Here is a 19,092-nt window from a genome sequence, read left to right as displayed (position 1 = left end):
AAACTTTGTATTAACCTCAAAACAGAGCTGTTTCTCTGTTTGCAGCTAGAATTAAAGAGTGATTCTAAAAGTTTTTAATAATTCACGAGCTCATTTATGCAGCGGGTTAATGCTGCATAAATGCTTTGTTTGTGAGACTTTGGGGATAATAATTCCTGTCATTAATTAATTCAAACCTAAAGCGATCTTCATGTGTCCATCTTGGTCTTAAATCGATATCCTATCTAAAGACGTACTGTCTCATCATCCCGTGAATAGCTCAGAGGTGCTGGAGGCACATTGTGCAAATCAGGAGCTTATTTACGAGCCATGTAGGATCTCAGGGGTCCCAAGCACAACATGAGCACAGCCCCCGAGTCATTAAAGACTGATTTTGGCATCTACTGCCACTCCCTTCACCCCCCACCCACCTCCCTTGAGGCAGTAGCAGCACCTGCCCCCCACCCACATTTGAACAGCCATTTAAGATGCTGAACATATGCGCACGCATTCTCTCAATTTAGCATCCAAGCTGTCAGACACACACGCCCTCATGCTGTATTTATATATGTGATGCAAATAAAAACATTAAAACCCAAGAGAACATTGAAAGAGCGGCTGGATGACGTCTTTCTGTACAAAGACTTGCATCAGCACACAGGTAGAATGGAGGATTTTTTACCTTTCGTTGGGGAGAGGCAGTGGTACGTTTAGTATAATTGGTGGATTGATGGTCACAAAGGGTTATGGGTCACCTCCCTCACTTGCACTGGGACAAGATGACGGTTCTGGCTGGTTGGCTGCGAGAAAACACCATTTAGGGGTGGCTGGTGACACGTTTATTGAGCCTGTCAAATTAACAAATGCAATGAGCTGAGCCGGGACAAGAGTCACAATAACAAACGCACACACACATAGAGGAGGGCGACAGAGCATGTTTTTAATATCACCTGATGCAGAAGTTGCTCATCAATCAAACAGTGATCTCTGTGTGACCTTGGGCTTTTCAGAGCTCTTGCAGAGTTGTTTGACGTCAGTGATGTTAGGACGGAGAATGTGGTCTGAATTTTATTTCACTAATGCTGCTCTACACATTGCAGGACTCCATACAAAATGACTTTAAAAGGAGACCTCAAGGTTCACATACACAGGAAAGAAATGATATGTCTACTGAATGTGTTAGCCTGTACCTTATTTTGGATGTAGTTACCAATTATTTTTTATCTTATACATTTGGTCTTCTTAAATTTATATTATGAATATTGTGTGTCAGTTGCACAAAACTGAGCACAAAGAAACTTTCCCCCTTCAGCAGATAAATGTTAAAACAACCTCCAGGTGTCAAAGTCTGCACATACATCATTCTGCACAGTGAATTTTAGTGGATTTTAGTTTCAAGTTAAAGTCATGCATGACTGTGGTAACCACTGCCTTACATAAGAGAAAGCAGTTTTTCTTTTAGTAGATCATTGAGCACAATTGGTCATTAAAGAGATAACCAAGAAATGCTGCCTACTCTGCCAATTCTCTCTTTGATTATTCAAAGATTATATCAACATCTGGTTGTGATATTTTGAGTTGTGACATGTGAAAAACTGAACCATCTTCATCACTCTTGAAGTATATCAGGGGAAAAGAAATTCCCAGGGTGCACTGCAGTTGTCTAAGCAAGACCCTTCACAAAATTACAAAGATTAAACCCCAGAGTTTAGATTCTTTATTACTATTAGTATTGTATGTCTGTGCTATGGGTTATTATTTTATCTATTCATCTTTAAAACAAGCATTTATATCTAAAATGCTTTATTCGTCAGGTTTCACATATTGCTCTTGAAAATGTCTTTCACTTCAGTGGAGAAAAAATCGTGCAGATTGCAGTCTTCTTTCACTGTAGCCAGACATCCCTGCCATTTGTTAATTTGATAATTGCTAATTACAAACTGTGTGGTCAGCTAATAAAAATAGAAGTTTGTGCCTAAAGGAACGAAGAAATGCCTATATATATATATATATATATATATATATATATATATATATATATATATATATATATATATATATATATTTTTTTTTTTTTTTTTTTTTTTTTTTTTTAAATTTGTGGGATCATTACAGGGTTAAAAGAAGACTTTAATCTCAATGACAAGTTTACCCGAAAGAAACAAATCATTTATCTCTGCTCAGGCTCAGATGTTTTCTCTGGTTGTATCTCCTCTGATGATCATCTGTGAGAACTGTGCGCAGAAGCTTTGTTGGTGTAGGGAGGGGTCGGCTCCTAAATCGAAGTAACACCTCCAAATAGCTCAGTAAGTGCTCCTCCTCCCTCTCATCTCCATTAAGAGGTTAGAACAGTCAATAGGTCCAGCCGAACACTGGGGACTGACCCTATTGATTTCACCGACAAGGAAGGAGGGCTGCCATTAACTATGTACTTCCTGTGGCCTTGGTGGAACAGCTAAAAATCACTCTGCTGAAAACCTCATTGTAATGATATTACGCACTGATCCCATGTTTTTTAAGTAAACTAAATAGATACTAGATGTTGTGAATATTCCCGGCATTCTCCATCAAGTTTATAATGGAGAAACAACCAATCACATAAAACACTTTGGCAATCAGGTCTCATGAATGAAGACCTTCACATCGTAAATGTGAGCAGCAAAATGAATTTGTCATGTGTACCACAAAGTTTAGGGAAACGTCACTTGCCTCAACTTTACCCTCTAATACAGATACTTATTCCATTGTAACATGTATGTTACATTGGAATAAGTGGTTGAATTAAATCACCTCAGTTATCAGATGTTCTTTTATTCAGTTTTCATTGCCAAAATTTAGCATATGGTGGATATCTGGATATGTGACTAAGCAACTCTTTACTTCACCATATCAACTTAAAAGGTGATGGTACATCAATTTTGTGTTGACAACTTGTTTCCACTGTAGTTTTAACATTAAGTTGTGTTATTAGCAACATATGAATGCAATGTTAAGTGAAAATGTAGCAATGGTCAAGTAGCAGTTGCTAAGAAATTGCAAAGTTGACAAAACATATGTTCTTCAGTACTGTCCGACTTGCTCCATTATCTGTTTCTTGCCAATACAAATACACCAGGACACACACAGATTTGTTTGCTTTTTTTTTTTTTTTATCAAAAAAGGATATAGAGTATTTCATTTCGACATCAACAAACCTCTCAATTTACACAGCAACAGAAGCCATAGAATCACACTTTAACTTCAGAGGCACAAAAACAGGAAACTTTTAACTACTTCAGGTTGCACATTTGTCATTTTTGAAAACGTAGAATCGCTTGGTTAGGTTTCATCCTTAATGTCAATGAATAACGTGACAATGAAATCAGGGTTGTACAGGGGAAGGAGGAGTTACATGTGGTCAAAGTAGGGAAATAGGGGTCCAGCCACTGAATGATAAACATTAATCAAACTAAAACCAGGGGAAAGAGAGAGAGAGTGAGAGTGACACAGAGGGAGGAAACAACATCACAAAGTTCATGTGGACCACATCAGAACAAAAAAAGAAACATGAAGAAGACGAGCGTCCGCCTCTCAGACGGAGCTCGTTATATCATTCTCATCTGGTGAGCAGCCCTGTCACAAACTCCTTGTACTTTCTTGCAGCCAAAGATGTTTGTGTTGGACTCTATTACTATATTTTCATACAGACAGTATATTTCTGTTTTTTTCTTTACAAGTATTTATTTTCTACATCTGTTATCACAGAAAACACGACTTTAAAACAAATGCATAAAAAAAACAGTTACATAATGACTGTTCATGACGCTTGACCAGAACTGTTACTATGGATTTATTGCTTTGTACACTGAGTAATGTTTGGTGCCACCTGCACACTGGGGGTACCATAATGCTGAAACCTTGCTGCTGATGGTCTGAACTCTCTTAAAAATATTTTACTTCCAGCTAAAAACCAACTCTGCTCTCCACCTTTGGTTAATTGTGCAAAGAAATTGAAGCATCAGTAACAGTTTCTGAGACAAAGACAAAAAAATTTTCAAGAAAAGGAGACAAAAAAAACAAAAAACAAAAAAAAAGGACATACTACAAATCTAACTTTGTTCCATGCATAAATACACATCCACACACATCTATATTGTGAAGTGCTGACTTAAGGTCTCCATAGACGAGTGATAAATTAACCAAAATTGGCCCCTTCAGACCTTGTCAGTCAGTGTAAGTGCAGAATGAGGACAAAACAGATTCTGGATGCGTGGTGCGTTTGCTTGTTTTTCTTATTCAGGAGCTTAAAACACTTTTCATTACCAGACTCCCATAGGTAGACAGGTTATTACATTATGCGTTAATTCATAAAATGTCTCAAATTACTTCCATTCTGTAATGGAAATGGACAAATGGGAGTTTGTCCAAATTGCACGTGTTTGTGATTGCCTCTACTCTTGTATCTTCTCTGTAATTTTAAATAGCAATGTCCTGTTTTGTTGAACTTTATGCAAAGTATAGATATATGCAAACATTCAAATACTTGTTTGGGAATGTTTACTTCAACTTCTATAATGTCATTTGACATTTTAAACATCTCCCTTTAGCTTTAAAGGCCCTGGAAACATAGTTTCTCAATCAGCTTCTCATTTTAAAACAGTGGGATCCCAAATGAACATTCACATTTCTGCTTAAGTTAACAGTTTCAGTGATTTTGTATTTTTATTTTTTCATTTATGATTTTTTTTTTTCTTCTTGCTGGTTTGTTGGGGGTGTGGCTCAGTTGGGAAAAGGTGATTCTGTATTATGTCATGAACATTTGACTCAGAATCCGATGATGGTTGATGGATTGTTTTGTCACTGTCAAATTTAATCAAACCATACCCACAAAGTCCTGATGAAGCAGAGTGAGCAGAGAGCTTTTGTGCGTTCCTTTATTTAGGCATAAAGCATTTTGAAGTGACAGAGAAATACTTAGTTTTCAGGTGCTTTAATATGTGCGTTAAAAATTACTCCCCTCTCCCTTCGATCATGTAAATATCTGTTTTGTGCTATTTTACATATTTTCCCTCTCATTAGACATTATTAGGTTTGCTGCTATAATATAAGACTCTCATACTGATTTGGGCTATTGTTCATGTTTGACCATGAATCTCTTGGTCTAACAATATCTAAATTTAATCTATAAACTTTTATACATCTTTACTCTGTGCACCTCTAGTTATCTCTGTCATATATGCTATATTTAAGACAAGTCTTTCCACAATGTATTGGTACAAAGAAGACGTTAACAGTAATGTGGAGTGTAATAATGAGAATGGCTTTACTCCTGCACTACACTGCTGAGACGTGACGGGTCACAAATGCTAAACTCAAATTCAACAGCAGTAACAAAATGGATCACCTGTAGCAAACATTTGAAAGACATTTTAACCTTTTATGCAAGTGTAACCAAACAGTCTTCACAAGTCATTGCGCCACTCATCAAATCTCTACAGCAGGTCACTTACATGTTAAGGACTTAGATCTACACACACACACACACACACACACACAAACACACACACACACACACACACACACAGACACAGACAGAAGCCGTGAATAAGAAAACAAAAAAGTCATCATATTGTGCATTGAAAGGACACACTACTCTGAGTGCATTCAGGAGAGATACAGTACAATCTATATCAACATAGTGTCTAGTTTCTGTGCAGTGACATATTGATACACTGTAATGGCTGGCTTGTAGGATGTTGTACTGTAAGACTTAATTTGATAAATAAGGGGTCGGTTCTGATGGGCAGCTTCTATGTAACCCTACAGGCTTCAGTGTGGTCAGGAAGCCTCGGCTGATGGGATGAAAATGTTCACGTATACACACAGTTGCACTCCAAATAAATATATCTATTATCAATATGCATAATAATACATTTACAGACTGCCAATTTGATATGTGTTACACCTCTATTAATCAAATGTCTTTAAATTTTTTATATATTTTGGTAATTTTTACATTAAGTCGACAATTTTTTCTTTTTTTTTTTTAGAATCTGTGCAAACAATACGACAATGGATTGTAGTTCTTCTTGTTTCTCATTTTTTATGACTAAACTGATGCACACTCAGGAAAATAGGTCTACTCATGTCAATGAATGTGTGTTTGGTCTAGGAGTATCCCTCATCCTGCCTGTATCCGTAGCCTCCTCCCTGTGCTTCTTCTTGGACGTACTCCTCCGTCTTCTCCCATCCAGCAGCCCAGCCACCATTCACCTGCGTGGTTGCACCGTACGTCTTAGCTGGACCTCCAAAAGCACCATAACTCTGAGTAATGTCACCTGTCTCCTCTGCCAGCTCGTCCTCATCGATGAAGCCACACTTCTCCTCACTGGTCAGCTCTGGATCAGCCCACGGTTGTTTTTCTCCAGAAGCAAAGATGCCATAGAAGACCACGCCCCCATAATGCACCATGGAGGCAATCAGGAACACATACTGCCATTCTTCACGTGTCTGAAGAGGAAAGGTAAAACATATATCTTTATAAACCCTTAATAATTCTTACTGTCAAAAAAGCCCATGGATACTCACAGCACTTGGTTAAGGTCATTAGGTTTAATTGAAAATAAGTTTGGATTGTGTTCCAAAATCTGCATTGCATGTTACAAACTCTTACGGATACAGGAAGCAGCAAACCACTAGACTCCAACAGCTCATGTACAGAAAACAAAGCCTATCACTCCCTCAGGCAACAAACTCAAAATTATCATCACAGTACAAACCAGCAGTCTAATCTGATTGACGGAAAACATCTGAACCCACAGCAGTTGTGTGCTAAAATGTAGATGCTAGAAGCTAGTTGCTTCAGCTCTATCACAATGCCTGTATGAAGACTACGGAGCTAGCTTTCTTCTTTATACTATTACAACTGTGTTTTGCTATTTTATAGTATAATTCTTTTTTTATCATGCTTAACAAGAGGCATTAGAGTTGTTGTCAGATATGTTAATGAACACTTAAATCTGCTTAGAACTACATTTTAGTCTGTTATGAACCATGTATTGCATGCAACGGATATTTACTGTCAATACTGCTCATAAATTCTTAAAATAACGTGTTACTTGCTTATTTAAATCTCGTTTCAGACTAATTACACACATATGAAATTAGAAGATCTTTATTATTGCAGTGTTTGGTGCCTGACGGGGAAAAGCCCTTACCTTGTTCTTTGTCATAGCACCAACAATCAATGGGCACACCATCCCAGACAGAGTACCCACACCATTGGAGATGCCCATTAGGATACTGGCATAACGGGGAGCAATATCCAGGTGATTGACATTAAAACCTGATGGAATTTTTAAAAAAAAATTAACAAATTAAAATACTGTTGATAATTTTTACCTTGTGAATTATGATAGCTCCAGGCAACCAGATTTAAATGTCAAATTGAAGGAAACACTGTGATCATATGTGTCAAGTAATAAAAGCAACAGATTCTGGACACAGTTGTAGATAAAAGCAGCACAAACAGCGACCATCGTGTTGCAAGAAATAGGCAGCAACTCGCCACACATCCTCCTCCTCCCCCACTTTAGGTGAATGAGTAAGTGTCCTCGCAAGCTGCTGGCTGCCTGGCAAATCCCCTGGGACAGCTAGCACTGAATTATTAAACACTCCAGGAGAAAGCTCAAGAACAACAGGCAAGAAACTGATTTTGCACTCAGTCACAGACCTCTGCATCCTCTGGAGCAAAGCATAAACATGGAAAGATCTGCTGAATGAATGGATGGAAAGAAAACTGAAAGGTTCATTTTGCCAGCTAGTGAAAATGTGTCACAAATCCTACCTAAAATCTGATGTCTTAAAGAGGGCTTTACCTACACAACTAATTCTGATCTGGTGTTATTTGAACTTTGTAAATAAATCAATACTAGAGGCACTGCAGCATCATATTACTAAGTAACAGCAAACATACTGTTACTTGGGACATTCACAAAATTGTACATAATGTCAAATACATTTCAGCATTATAACAAACATGTCTGTTATAACATTTCGTAATCCCCACACTCGTGGCTGCCTGTCAAAGAGTCTGTGCAGACAATACAAACTAACTATCCATTCTCTAGTTAAGGATCTCTAGTTAGGGTCTTTTGTTAATTTTGTGTTTTTGACACAGCTTCTCCTTTAAAAGACAGATACCGGTCATAGAAAACTTCTAGTGAAATAACATAAAAAGGTACAAAAAAATGTTTTTTTTATTTTCGTTAAGCTGCCACAAATTTACTGCAAGCTTTCACCAGTAAAGTACAGGCTGCTATCAACTACTAAATTAAAGGAATAGATTGACATTTTGGGAAATATGTTTGGTGTCTTTCTTGTCGAGAACTGCTCACTTGGTTCTGTCCAAGGGTAACAAAGGTTTAAGGTTAAAGGTTAATTAATGAGCTTTATAGTTGGTGTCTCACCAAGAAAGTATTTCCCAAAAATATCCAACTATTGCTTTAACTACACTTCTGAATTTTCGTTATCCTCTTTCATCATCATATCCTAAACTGTACTTGTACTAACCTGATATAGCAAATCCACTGAAGCCCACTGCCAGCACCAGGAAGGAGATGGCCACCCCTTTGCTGTGGGAATATCCTACCACCAGCAGCAATGTGGCCTCCATGCCAAATCCTAACAGAGAGAGACAGCAGGTCACACACACAGAAACACACAAAGCCCACGGGCTGTTGGTCATCACGTTGCCAATTGAATTAAGCATGATACATTGTCTGCACTCAATTACGTAAGTGACAGATATGAAATCAATGCACAGTCACACTCAGCAGCTCAACTTGTGTACAAGAATTGAACAGATAGATTTTTACAAATATACAAACACAACCATCTCTTAAACCCATCTGGCAGTGAGGAGCAACTGAAAAGGAGCACTATGGATCTGGCACCGTGAAAATAACACCCTGTAGCAGTGCCGAGAGAAGGTGTGGAAAACGTTATTTCATTCCCAGTACAGACTTCTCACCTCCACAGTTCATGATTTTCCTGACAGTGGTAGTTGTCAGGATGTTCTTGCTGCGCAGGTAGTCGGCCAGCTGGCCACCGATGGGCACAATGATGGTCATCACCAAATGGGGGAGGGCAGACAGTATGCCGACCTACAACCACATGCAGAAAATCAACCAGCTAAGCTGCAGCGCAATACATTTATTCTGAGGAAACAGCACAACAGGATTTTTAGACTACAGATGTTACCTGTTTAATACTATTTAATCTTTTTCAATCTCTTTATTTGTAAAGGCCCTAATAATCATTTTGATCATCTCAAATAAGAGATTCTTGTATTTGTATTTTTCTCTGTGCTCCTCTCACTGGATCACCAGTCAGGATTTAGTGACATTTGAATCAATGACAGTAAAATCATTCCTTCATTAATACTAAGGATGTTTTTCCCTATTGTTAAATTTGATTGTTGTTTGTGTAGTAATGGCCATTTAAGTTATAAATGCTTTAGTTATGAAACCAAGTTTTAAGATTATTTAAGATTATTTTATTCACTTGTTCAGTCATCACTAATCTTCCTGGCCTGTTTTAGGAAATATAAGGCATTTTTGCTGGGAAAAAAAACACAACCTTTTCATATCCTGATTTTGTCTTGTTATGTAATGAGGATCGCATGAGAATGATCCTCAGCCTACCAGTTGCGCTGACATTGATTTTGAAGTGTCACATGCTCACAAGCTCGAACACAACAGTGTTGTGTTTTTTTCCATACTGTTTTAATTTTATTGACCACACAATTCATGCACCATGTTTGTCGCTTGTCCTCTGGCTTGTATCATAAGCTCACCTTGCTTATCTCAAAGCCAAACACTTCCTCAAAATATGCAGGTTGGCTGATCAGTAGCAGGTAAAAGGTCCAGCTCCTGCAGAAGTTGGCCACAATGATTGCATAGACAGGCATAGAAGTAAAGAACTTCCTCCAGGGGGTCTTGAATTTCTGGAATAGATCATCACAAAGGATTGGATTTTACACATAAATTTACATTACCTGTTGTGTTGAAAGACAGAAGATTATAACTATTGGAAGCGTAACTTGGAATTGTGTTGGTACTTCAAGTACCCTTTACAACACAAAGGATTTTCTTGAGTCTTTCTTGAGTCTAACTTGTTATGTGGACTGTGTGCCCTTACCTCAGCAGGACCCATTAACTTGGCACTCTCTCCAATGCTCTCTTCAATGTAGCAGCGTTCCTCATCAGTGATGGACGGATGTTCAGCAGGGCTCTCGTAAGACACAAGGATCCAGAACATGTACCAGAAGATGCCAAAGCACCCTGCATGTCACAGACAGAATACATGTCAGAACTTCATTATGGATCATATGATCATTATGGATGCAGTGCTGCAGCTAATTTTGATCTCATCAGTAAGTACACACACTCACTGAGTGTTTGGTAGTTTGATCTTTCCAAAACGCCTGAGAGAATAAAGCCCAGACAGGAAAGCTAACTGTATTCAGTCCAGAGAGGAAGACTGGGGGTTATTTATTGACATGCCAAAACATTGGGGGGAGGGGGGATCAATACACAGTCTGCCTGGATAAATCCATTTGACTTTCACTGGACTTTCTCATTGTCAAACTCTTAAGGTTTCAGCGAAAAGACACTTTAGTTCACTAAAAACATTTCAGCTAATCATTTTTTGGCACACATGCACATGTATATACTTTTTTGTTATGATTTTACCACAGAATCTTATTTCCCATTCCCTTGTGCAATAATACTAACATGTATCGCTTGCAAACCCTCGTCTATCTTACCATAGACATAGAACACTGAGGACCAGCCTGAATACTGAACCAGGATCCCAGCCAGAGGCATCGCTATCACAGCACCAGCATAAGAGCCTGAGAGACAGCAAGACAAGGGAGTCAAAGATTGAAAGCTCAAACGTCTTAACCAGCAACATGCAACAAATCAATTGTGAACCCAGTTTATAAATTCCAACAGGAGACACTGAGCTCTAAGTATTTACCACAGAATGATATGGTGGCCAGACGACTCCTCTCCAGCGGAGGAGCCCACTTACTCCAGATGCCATGACAGGCTGGGTAGGTCACTCCCTAAACACACCACACAGCAACAGTCAGTATTAATTCATGGTGAAGAAACATGCAAAGTTAACAGCAAGGGACTGGAACACTGTGTTCTTTAGCCTACTATTTTGAGCGCTCTTCCTGATACAAACAGTTTGGAAATGTGTGTATTCAGTGAGAGTGAACAGCGTTCTATAGTGATTAAATAGATGTGACAAATGCTTAGGTTTGTACAATGAACTGATTATAGGCCATATTTTTGCATTACCTTGCACCCATTTTTGATGGCTTCAACACAGTAGTATCACCAGCAGTATTATCCCAGTAAATAATGGTCTCAGAATACATACAATAACTGACAAAAATTAACATTTTCACCCTCCTCATTAACAAGAATAAACCGCACGATGACATGAGCAAAGAGGACCTCATGAGCTGTTCATGGAGCAAAGCCACCCCGCAGCTATTAAATGTTCATCAGTCACTAATTTGAACAAACTGTGCTGATGTAAAATACAATCTGTATGGGCTTCATTAGGAGAACACTGTACTGCCACCAGTCTTTAATTGATGAAATGTTCCATTATAATATTGGATTGTTTGTATTTATTCCCCTTGATACAAAGCTGCTACTAATGGAAGAGTCATTTACCATCATGACTGTTAGTGTTGGACACCATTTATCCCAAAACATTGAAATATGGTAGAAAACCCACAGCCAGACAATCCTTTGTCCTAAAACATTATCTTCTAAATAATGCCCACAAACAACTTTATCTTTACATTTCGTTAATTCTGTTTGCCTATCTAAGAAAAGCACTATCAGCTTCACTATAATATGCAAGTTTAATCAACATGCCAAGATTTATTTTACAGCAGACAGATATCTGGGTGTCATGTTCCACTACGAAGCCAGAGGCCTGATGTGCTTTTGCATGGCAGTGTTTTCCTTTCTATCTATCTGTATACAAGCACTTTGCTGTTGTGTATCCAGGATACAAAGTGTGACAGTAAAAAATGAACTGGACTATCCCACAAACACTCAGCCACAGTGGACTGGATCAATACAGCTCATCTCATATTCCCTCTGGCTGAATATCCATCGCACGGTACAGTCTTCCCTTTGCTTTCTCATGGAGTAGAATTTGCAGGAAGCCCCTTTGTAAAGTGTATTTTTGCCAATACCCAGCTATTTGTAGCCATAACAACACAAACTCACATCAGACAAATGTAACCTTTATGTCTTGTTAATGGTGAAAATATGCTCTGCCCATTTTTTGTAGTTAGTTCACACACCATGATTTTTATTAAAAAGAAGAAAGATTAAAAAATACTACACCTTTGGATGGTAACAGTCTCTTACCTCCACCAGACCTTGTAATATCCTAACAAAAATGACACACCCATAATGGACTCGGGCAGCCGAGGGAATGAACATGTTGAGAGTCGATGTTAGGACAATGGCTGCACCAAATACCCTGAAAATGATAAAATGCATTTTAAATATAGCATTTTATGTATAGCGGCTCCCCACATATTTATCTTGACTGTACTGAATTCATGTTATTAATACATTAGCTGGCAAGGAACAGAGCACTGAAATATCACAGTAGATGAAATATAACTTATTTTTTTTTTGCTTTTTTTTTAGGAAAATATTAAATGCGTTATTGGCCTTGAGGGATTTTGATTGGACTGTTTTGAGGTACTTACTTGAGTAGTTTCATTTTATGCTACTAATTCCTTCTATCCTATTACATTTCAGGGGGAAAGGTTGTACTTGTACTACATTTATTTGACAGCTGTAATAACTCGCTACTTTGTAGATCCACATCATTAAAACAAAATACAGTCAAAAAAAGAATAAGAATATTGTAGGTTGAGATACTCAGCAGTATGTAAAGTAGTTAAAATTAGCCCTTCCTTTCGAAATCCCTACAAACTGATGCATCAGTACTTATAATCAAATAATAATATGCATTATTCTGAAATGGGACAGTCTACATAATATTTACTATTTTTGTTACTTTGAGCAAATTTTTTAAATCGCTACACAGTGATTTTAAAAATTTTACTTGATCTGAGATTTTCTTCCAAAACTGAAAATATATTTAAAACTTAATTGATTCATATTTTTTCACGGCCTTTTCAAAGTCATTGTCTTTAACCCTTTTTAGAAATAAGATGTCACATTTAAAGCCTTTTTGGTGTATAGTACACACAGGAAGAGCACGTATCTCGGTTCTGATTGGCTCTGCACCACACGCGCCCATCTTACGTCACCGAAATAAATATTTTATGCCGCAACGGTACGTTAACGGTCACGTCTACGTGTAGGTGTCGCCTAGCAACCGTTTTCACGTCATGAAGAACAATATTTGATTGGAGTTTGACACTGAAATAGACGCAAATAGAAGATCAAATAGAAGATATTTCTTGTCTCTATTTTTGTGCTATCTATTTATTTTGACTTTGTTAACTGGGAGCGGTGGCTTTACTTTTGTCATCAAAGGCAGAAGAAAAGAATAACGTTAGCTGCATATATTTGGTGATAGATTAAAGGTAAAACCATCATAAAGTGGTAAGGTGCTGGGCCACCATATTCCACCAGAATAGCTTCATTGTACATTGGCACTGATTCTACAAGTCTCTGGACTCTGCTGTAGGGATGAACAACATTCTTCTAAAACGTGTTCCCTCATTTGGTGTTTTGATGATGGTGGCGGAGAGCGCTGTCTGACACATTAGTCCATAATCTCCCATAGGTGTTCAAAGGGGTTGAGGTCTGGTGAGCGCAAAGGCCATAATATATGATTCAGATCATCTTCATGCTCATCAAACAAGTCAGTGGTCCCTCTTGCCTTATGTCATACTAGAGGAGACCGCTCCCATCAGGATAGAAATGTTTCATCTTCAGATGAAGGTGCTCATTCAGAACACCTTTGTACTGATTTGTTATAACCCTTTCCTCTAAGGGAAAAAAACATGCTTGCAAAATGCCCCCCACAGCATAACAGAACCTCTGGATCCCCTCACTGTAGAGGTGATGCATTCAGACCTGTATCATTTTCTTATACGCCTCACATGCACTCCCCCACTTGTCGAGAATATGGTGGAGGATGACTCATCTGACCGTATCACTTTTTCCACATCTCTGTAGACCAGTGGTTTATGCACCACTGAACTCTCAAATGCGCGTTCATCTTTTTAATGAGGGGTTAATGCACTGCAACCCCACAATGATATCCCTCTCTATATGATTGTGGACAGACTGTTCTTGCTTACGCAGTCTTATCACACCCTGCATTAACATCCTCAGTCTCCTGTTTTTCCTTACATATCGTACTAATGCACCAGCATCACAGCCATTTAATGTACGCTGTCAACCACAGTTTCTGACCCTATTTACTGATCTTTCCCATAGATCTAAATCGCCTTAGTCACTGTTCTTATTTAAATACTAACCAGTTGAACAGTCTTGTGACTGAAGCTCCTGCCATCTATGCCCCAACAACAAACCATCTTTCAAAAACCCTGAGATCTTTTTCTCTTATCTTAATACAAAATCAGAATCAACTGGGCCTGCTCAGCATTTTTATATATAAGCCACAGATGATGATATACATTAATTATACCATGCAGTGCACCTGTGCGGAAGCATCTGTGTTTGCAATGTTTCTCCACTCATTTATTAAGGTTTTTCCTTTAATTTTTCACCTTCTGTGTACATATATGGCAACTTTCCATTCATTTGAATATTTTTTTAACGTGAAGGAGCAGCTGAACGGGTGAAATCAGGCGCAGGGAGGACCAGGCCATCCATGAACACCCAGCTATTTCTCATTTCTGTCACGTCTCTCGCGCCCCTCTCATCTGCACGCGGGGGGCAAGCCCTAATCCGGTTGAGACTACTGTTGGGCACGAGACCAATTGATTCGATTGCATCCTCGTGTCAATCAACAGGACGAGGAGCAAACGACAGGGATTAAGATTTTTTTTCCCTTTTTCTTTTTAAAGGAGGTAGGCCTGCGATAAAATCAGGTTAATACGGGTAGAATCATTACTGTCTGTTCTAGCTGCACTTTTTAATGATAATAATTATCATGTAATACTGGCTTTTTTTTTTTTTTAATCTTTCAGTTTATAAAACTTAATTTTTAAAAACGTGCTCAAGATTTGGGCCTCTGATATTGAACTGTAAACCATTTTTGATTTCTTTATAAATGATGGTGTTACCAACAACAATTAAAGGAGCAGTTTATAGCCATGGTAGGCCTAGCCTATTTGTCAACATTCAACCCCTAAAATGTGCGCCGTCATATTAATATTATAGCCCACTGTCTGTAATATAACGTAATTATAATGACTTTATGCATTGGCAGTGCTCATGTGAATAAAAGCCTTTGGCGACAAGACAGGGTCTGGTCTCCATGCCCCGAGAGAGCGACAGATTAGACCCGGCTCCCCCCAGGGAGCTCATTAACAGGTGGCAGGAAGCCCTGACACCGGGAGCTGCAGGCCTGCCAGCCCGGTGCCCTCCCTGCAGCTCTGGATCACTTCAGAGCAGCTGACTGTCTGCTGCCTTTATGTAGTGGTTCTCAGCCTATAACTGTGAAATGCTTATCCAATTCATAATTCAGACAAGAATGACGCCATTTTTTTTTCTTGCCTTGGCTGTTTTTGATTTTATTTTTATTCGTTGTGTGTGCGAGCGTGTTAACTGAATTTGTTCCAGTCACCGTGTGTTTATTTTCGTTTCATATCAATTTTTTTTTAAAATAGCAAAGAAAGAAAACACACATTGAGGGTGAGAGGAAGGGAGAGTCTCGCCAACTGTTCAATAAATTTGTTTAATAGGCCAAAAAAAAAAAAAGTAAAATATCACAATGCTTCGTCTGCCAAATGAATGGGGGTGTTTATGGTAATTGACGGGGAGTGCCGCCTACCTGTTTGCTGCCAGCCTGGAGGATATGTATCCTCCCGGGATTTGTGTCACGATGTAGCCCCAGAAAAAAGATCCGTGAATCATTCCCACCGTCTCTGGATCCCAGTTGAACTTGGCTTTCTGGTAGATAATATGGAAAATAATACCAGTAATAATAATAATAATAAAATGACCATAACACTGGCCATACATTCTTTTGGCTGTCATTCGAGAAATAAACGAAAAAAAAAAAAAACCCATCATTCTCTGAAGGGACTGATCTAAAGACAGGCCCGTCTATTAAAGGCCTGCGACTGTATATTTCGATTAGATTGATTGATCTGATCCTCAGAATGATTCAGCTGTCCTGTCCTGTTAAAGGAAAAATGCTGAGAACCTGCGTGAAATCTAAAATGCTGTACGTGTTGGGTGGGGACCATTATTATGCTTAACACCTTTCTTAAACTCGAAAACATAAATCTAAGCACTGATTTTACCTAAACGTAGTCCTATATATTCTATTCTGAATGCACATGTTGAAACATCATTTTAAAGATGTATGTCCCTTTTAACCTTGCACACATGCGCCCTTTGTGCTTTCAGTGAAATGTATTTTAAAATAATGTCAGCTGTTACCCCTGTTTCTACATGATTTAGGCTCCAGGGCACAATGATGGATTTGACTTTAAATCTTTCTATAATTAAATGATATACTGCCCAAAGCATATACTATAAAGGCTAGCTGACTTTATAAAACATGATCATCTCTATGGAGCACTGACGATTTGGGCCTTTTTTCAAAAATATGCAGGCCCATTAAAAAGTACATCTTACAAACATCCACTTAAATTTTGACAAAGCTCATCAGTCATCATTACTGAGGGGAAGGGGGTTCATTTAAGATTTGGGAAATAATTTTATGGCCTAATGTGGCAGAAGGCCTTGATACATATCCTGTATCTCATGTGTGCAGAAATTCATTTCCCCCTTTCTTCCTGTCTTTTTTCTTGTTAAAGTAACAATCAGGTGTCTCCGATCTTGAGACATGCAGTCTGAGTGTGTGTTTTTTTTTTTTTTTTTTTTTTTTTTTTGTAGTCAGGAGTGCTCGCTGCCGTTGCCACACCTCTTTGATGATGATCTTGCCGTTCTGGTGGATGGTGCTGTTGTTGACCATGCCCACTATGGCCACGCCCAGGTTACACCGGATACCGAAGGAGATGCAGAAACCCAGGCCGCTCATGATGGCGATGATGTAGCGGCGGGGCAGACCGAAGCACTTGCAGTCGCACAGCGGGGGTTTCTTCTCCGCGGCCTCTCGGGGCCGCCCATCCTCCGTCAGCTCGATCACCTCTCCGGTTTTCTGTTTCCTCTCTATCACCCTGCAACAGCCAGGTGAGGACAACACTGTCTACTGAGTCCTCAAATAAAATAACATCACATGAGATGATGGTGCTCAAAAAAATAAAATAAAAGCATAATTCCTCCTATAATGTAAAATATATTTCTCAGGAGGCTTTTTTGTTTCCACTTTGTATGAATACTTTATTATGAACTGGATACTTGAAGCTTGGGAGGTTTGTTGTGGTTCGTCATTCCAGTCAAGTAAGTGCATGAAGCAATCCTTACAGAATCACCATAATCCTAACCTATAGCTGTTTGGGTGGTGAGGCCTATATACTGTGATTTCTTACTGGAGAATTTCGTCTGTCACACTAAGAAGAATCTTATCTTTGAGGTTTAAGTCAGACAATTCAAAGACACATGAGCAACGAATTAAAACCACATAAGTTCGTCCATTTGCGCTTGAGAAAATAAAAAAACACGATAAGAAAAACAAAACAAACAAACAAGCATCGCCTGTAGAGCTGAAAACAGGCGAGCATGTCCCTGACTGTACCGCATTGCAGCAGCCCGCTCACTTTTCACACTAATTAGCATTCACGGGACCGAGCAGCAGCTCCAGCCTCCAGACACACGTCTGTGGGCATTCCTCAAAGTCCCCCCTTTTTTTCCCTCAGCAAAGTCACATTTATTCACCTCAAGCCTTTTGTCCAAAAATCGAAACATTTAAATTCCTGCGTCTGCAAACGAATGCAAACCTTCGAGGTTGATTTAAAAAAGGACAGGAAAAAAATACCCCAAAACAATCGAATAAAATGCAAATAGATGCAGGACTTGCAGAGAAATCAAAGGCCTGGTTTTTAAAGACTACGCCTCAGAAAACACAGATCAACTGCATTTTTTTTCCCCTGAAAACACATGAGGGAAACCAAATGTCACCTGATCCTCAGAAAATCGTAACTGGTTTCATTGTATTTCTCCTGCAGATTTTGAGGAAATAAACAGAGGAAATGCATCTGAAATTTTTGAAAGCTATGGAAGATGAATTCACAAGGGAACAATCTAAATATAGCCGGAAGTCTAAAATTGTGTTCATTCAGTTTCAGATGCAGAAACTACCCAGATGTCTGCATTAAAGAAAAGTCAATATAAATCTTGTCGGCTGAAAAGGCGAAAGTGATGGTTTTAAAGTAATTTGGGGCACAGGCCGTACAGGTTTATCATCATGCGTGGCTGACTGGCCTTTAAAGATAATATGAAATGGTTTATAAATTATGAATGAACAGCCCCCCCCCCAAAAATCGCGCGCGGCCTGCACGTCCTGTGTAACCTGTCTGTTAATGAGATTCACGTTCAGGCCCCGCATCAGGATGGACTGACTGTGTGCACGTTTCCATCCAGTGGCATCTCGGTTCACCCAAACCCCTGCCATCACCACACACACACACACATACACACACACACACACAAACATTTGATTGCATAATTTTCTTCTCACTTGTAGAGGCGTGACTAGAGATCCCTGTAAGTTGTAAAACACTTTTAGGTTGCCTGCAGATCCACACATCATCGTGGCTCGTGTCCAGTTCAAAATAAATTGCATTTTAAGATCAGGTAATTCCCTCGCGCGCCAGTCGAGATGAAAAAAAAATGCCTGTCCTTACCTGTACATATGACCCAGGGTCTTCCCCGCAAATTCCTTAACCCCAGCCGTAGCTCTCGTCTTGACTGACTCCATATCCAGTTTCTGTGTGTAGGCCTGTTT

The 19,092-nt window shown here is 39.0% G+C and overlaps 1 protein-coding gene across 1 annotated transcript; it reads right to left on the bottom strand.

Moving 5' to 3' along the window:
* Nucleotides 1–6,126: 6,126 nt before the first annotated feature.
* Nucleotides 6,127–19,065, bottom strand: slc17a6b (solute carrier family 17 member 6b). Its single transcript, XM_041036282.1, has 12 exons — nucleotides 18,992–19,065; nucleotides 17,110–17,365; nucleotides 16,009–16,127; nucleotides 12,426–12,540; nucleotides 11,002–11,089; nucleotides 10,787–10,873; nucleotides 10,159–10,301; nucleotides 9,815–9,964; nucleotides 8,990–9,122; nucleotides 8,530–8,640; nucleotides 7,176–7,303; nucleotides 6,127–6,468 (listed from the first exon to the last, which is right to left on the bottom strand). The coding sequence occupies exons 1-12, from the start codon at nucleotides 19,063–19,065 to the stop codon at nucleotides 6,127–6,129; spliced, it is 1,746 nt and encodes a 581-aa protein (XP_040892216.1).
* Between the last annotated feature and the right edge of the window lie 27 nt (nucleotides 19,066–19,092).

This window comes from Toxotes jaculatrix, chromosome 1 (genome assembly GCF_017976425.1).
Source record: "Toxotes jaculatrix isolate fToxJac2 chromosome 1, fToxJac2.pri, whole genome shotgun sequence".
NCBI classification, from domain to species: domain Eukaryota; kingdom Metazoa; phylum Chordata; class Actinopteri; family Toxotidae; genus Toxotes; species Toxotes jaculatrix.
This window is presented reverse-complemented; position numbering and strand designations above follow the sequence as displayed.

Coding starts and splice junctions, on each gene's coding strand:
- slc17a6b (XM_041036282.1), bottom strand. CDS start 19,065: ATGGAGTCAGTCAAGACGAGAGCTACGGCTGGGGTTAAGGAATTTGCG. Junction 10,302..10,786: donor CTCAGTGTTCTATGTCTATG/GTAAGATAGACG, acceptor TGTGACATGCAG/GGTGCTTTGGCATCTTCTGG. Junction 9,123..9,814: donor TTGGCTTTGAGATAAGCAAG/GTGAGCTTATGA, acceptor ATGTGGTTGTAG/GTCGGCATACTGTCTGCCCT.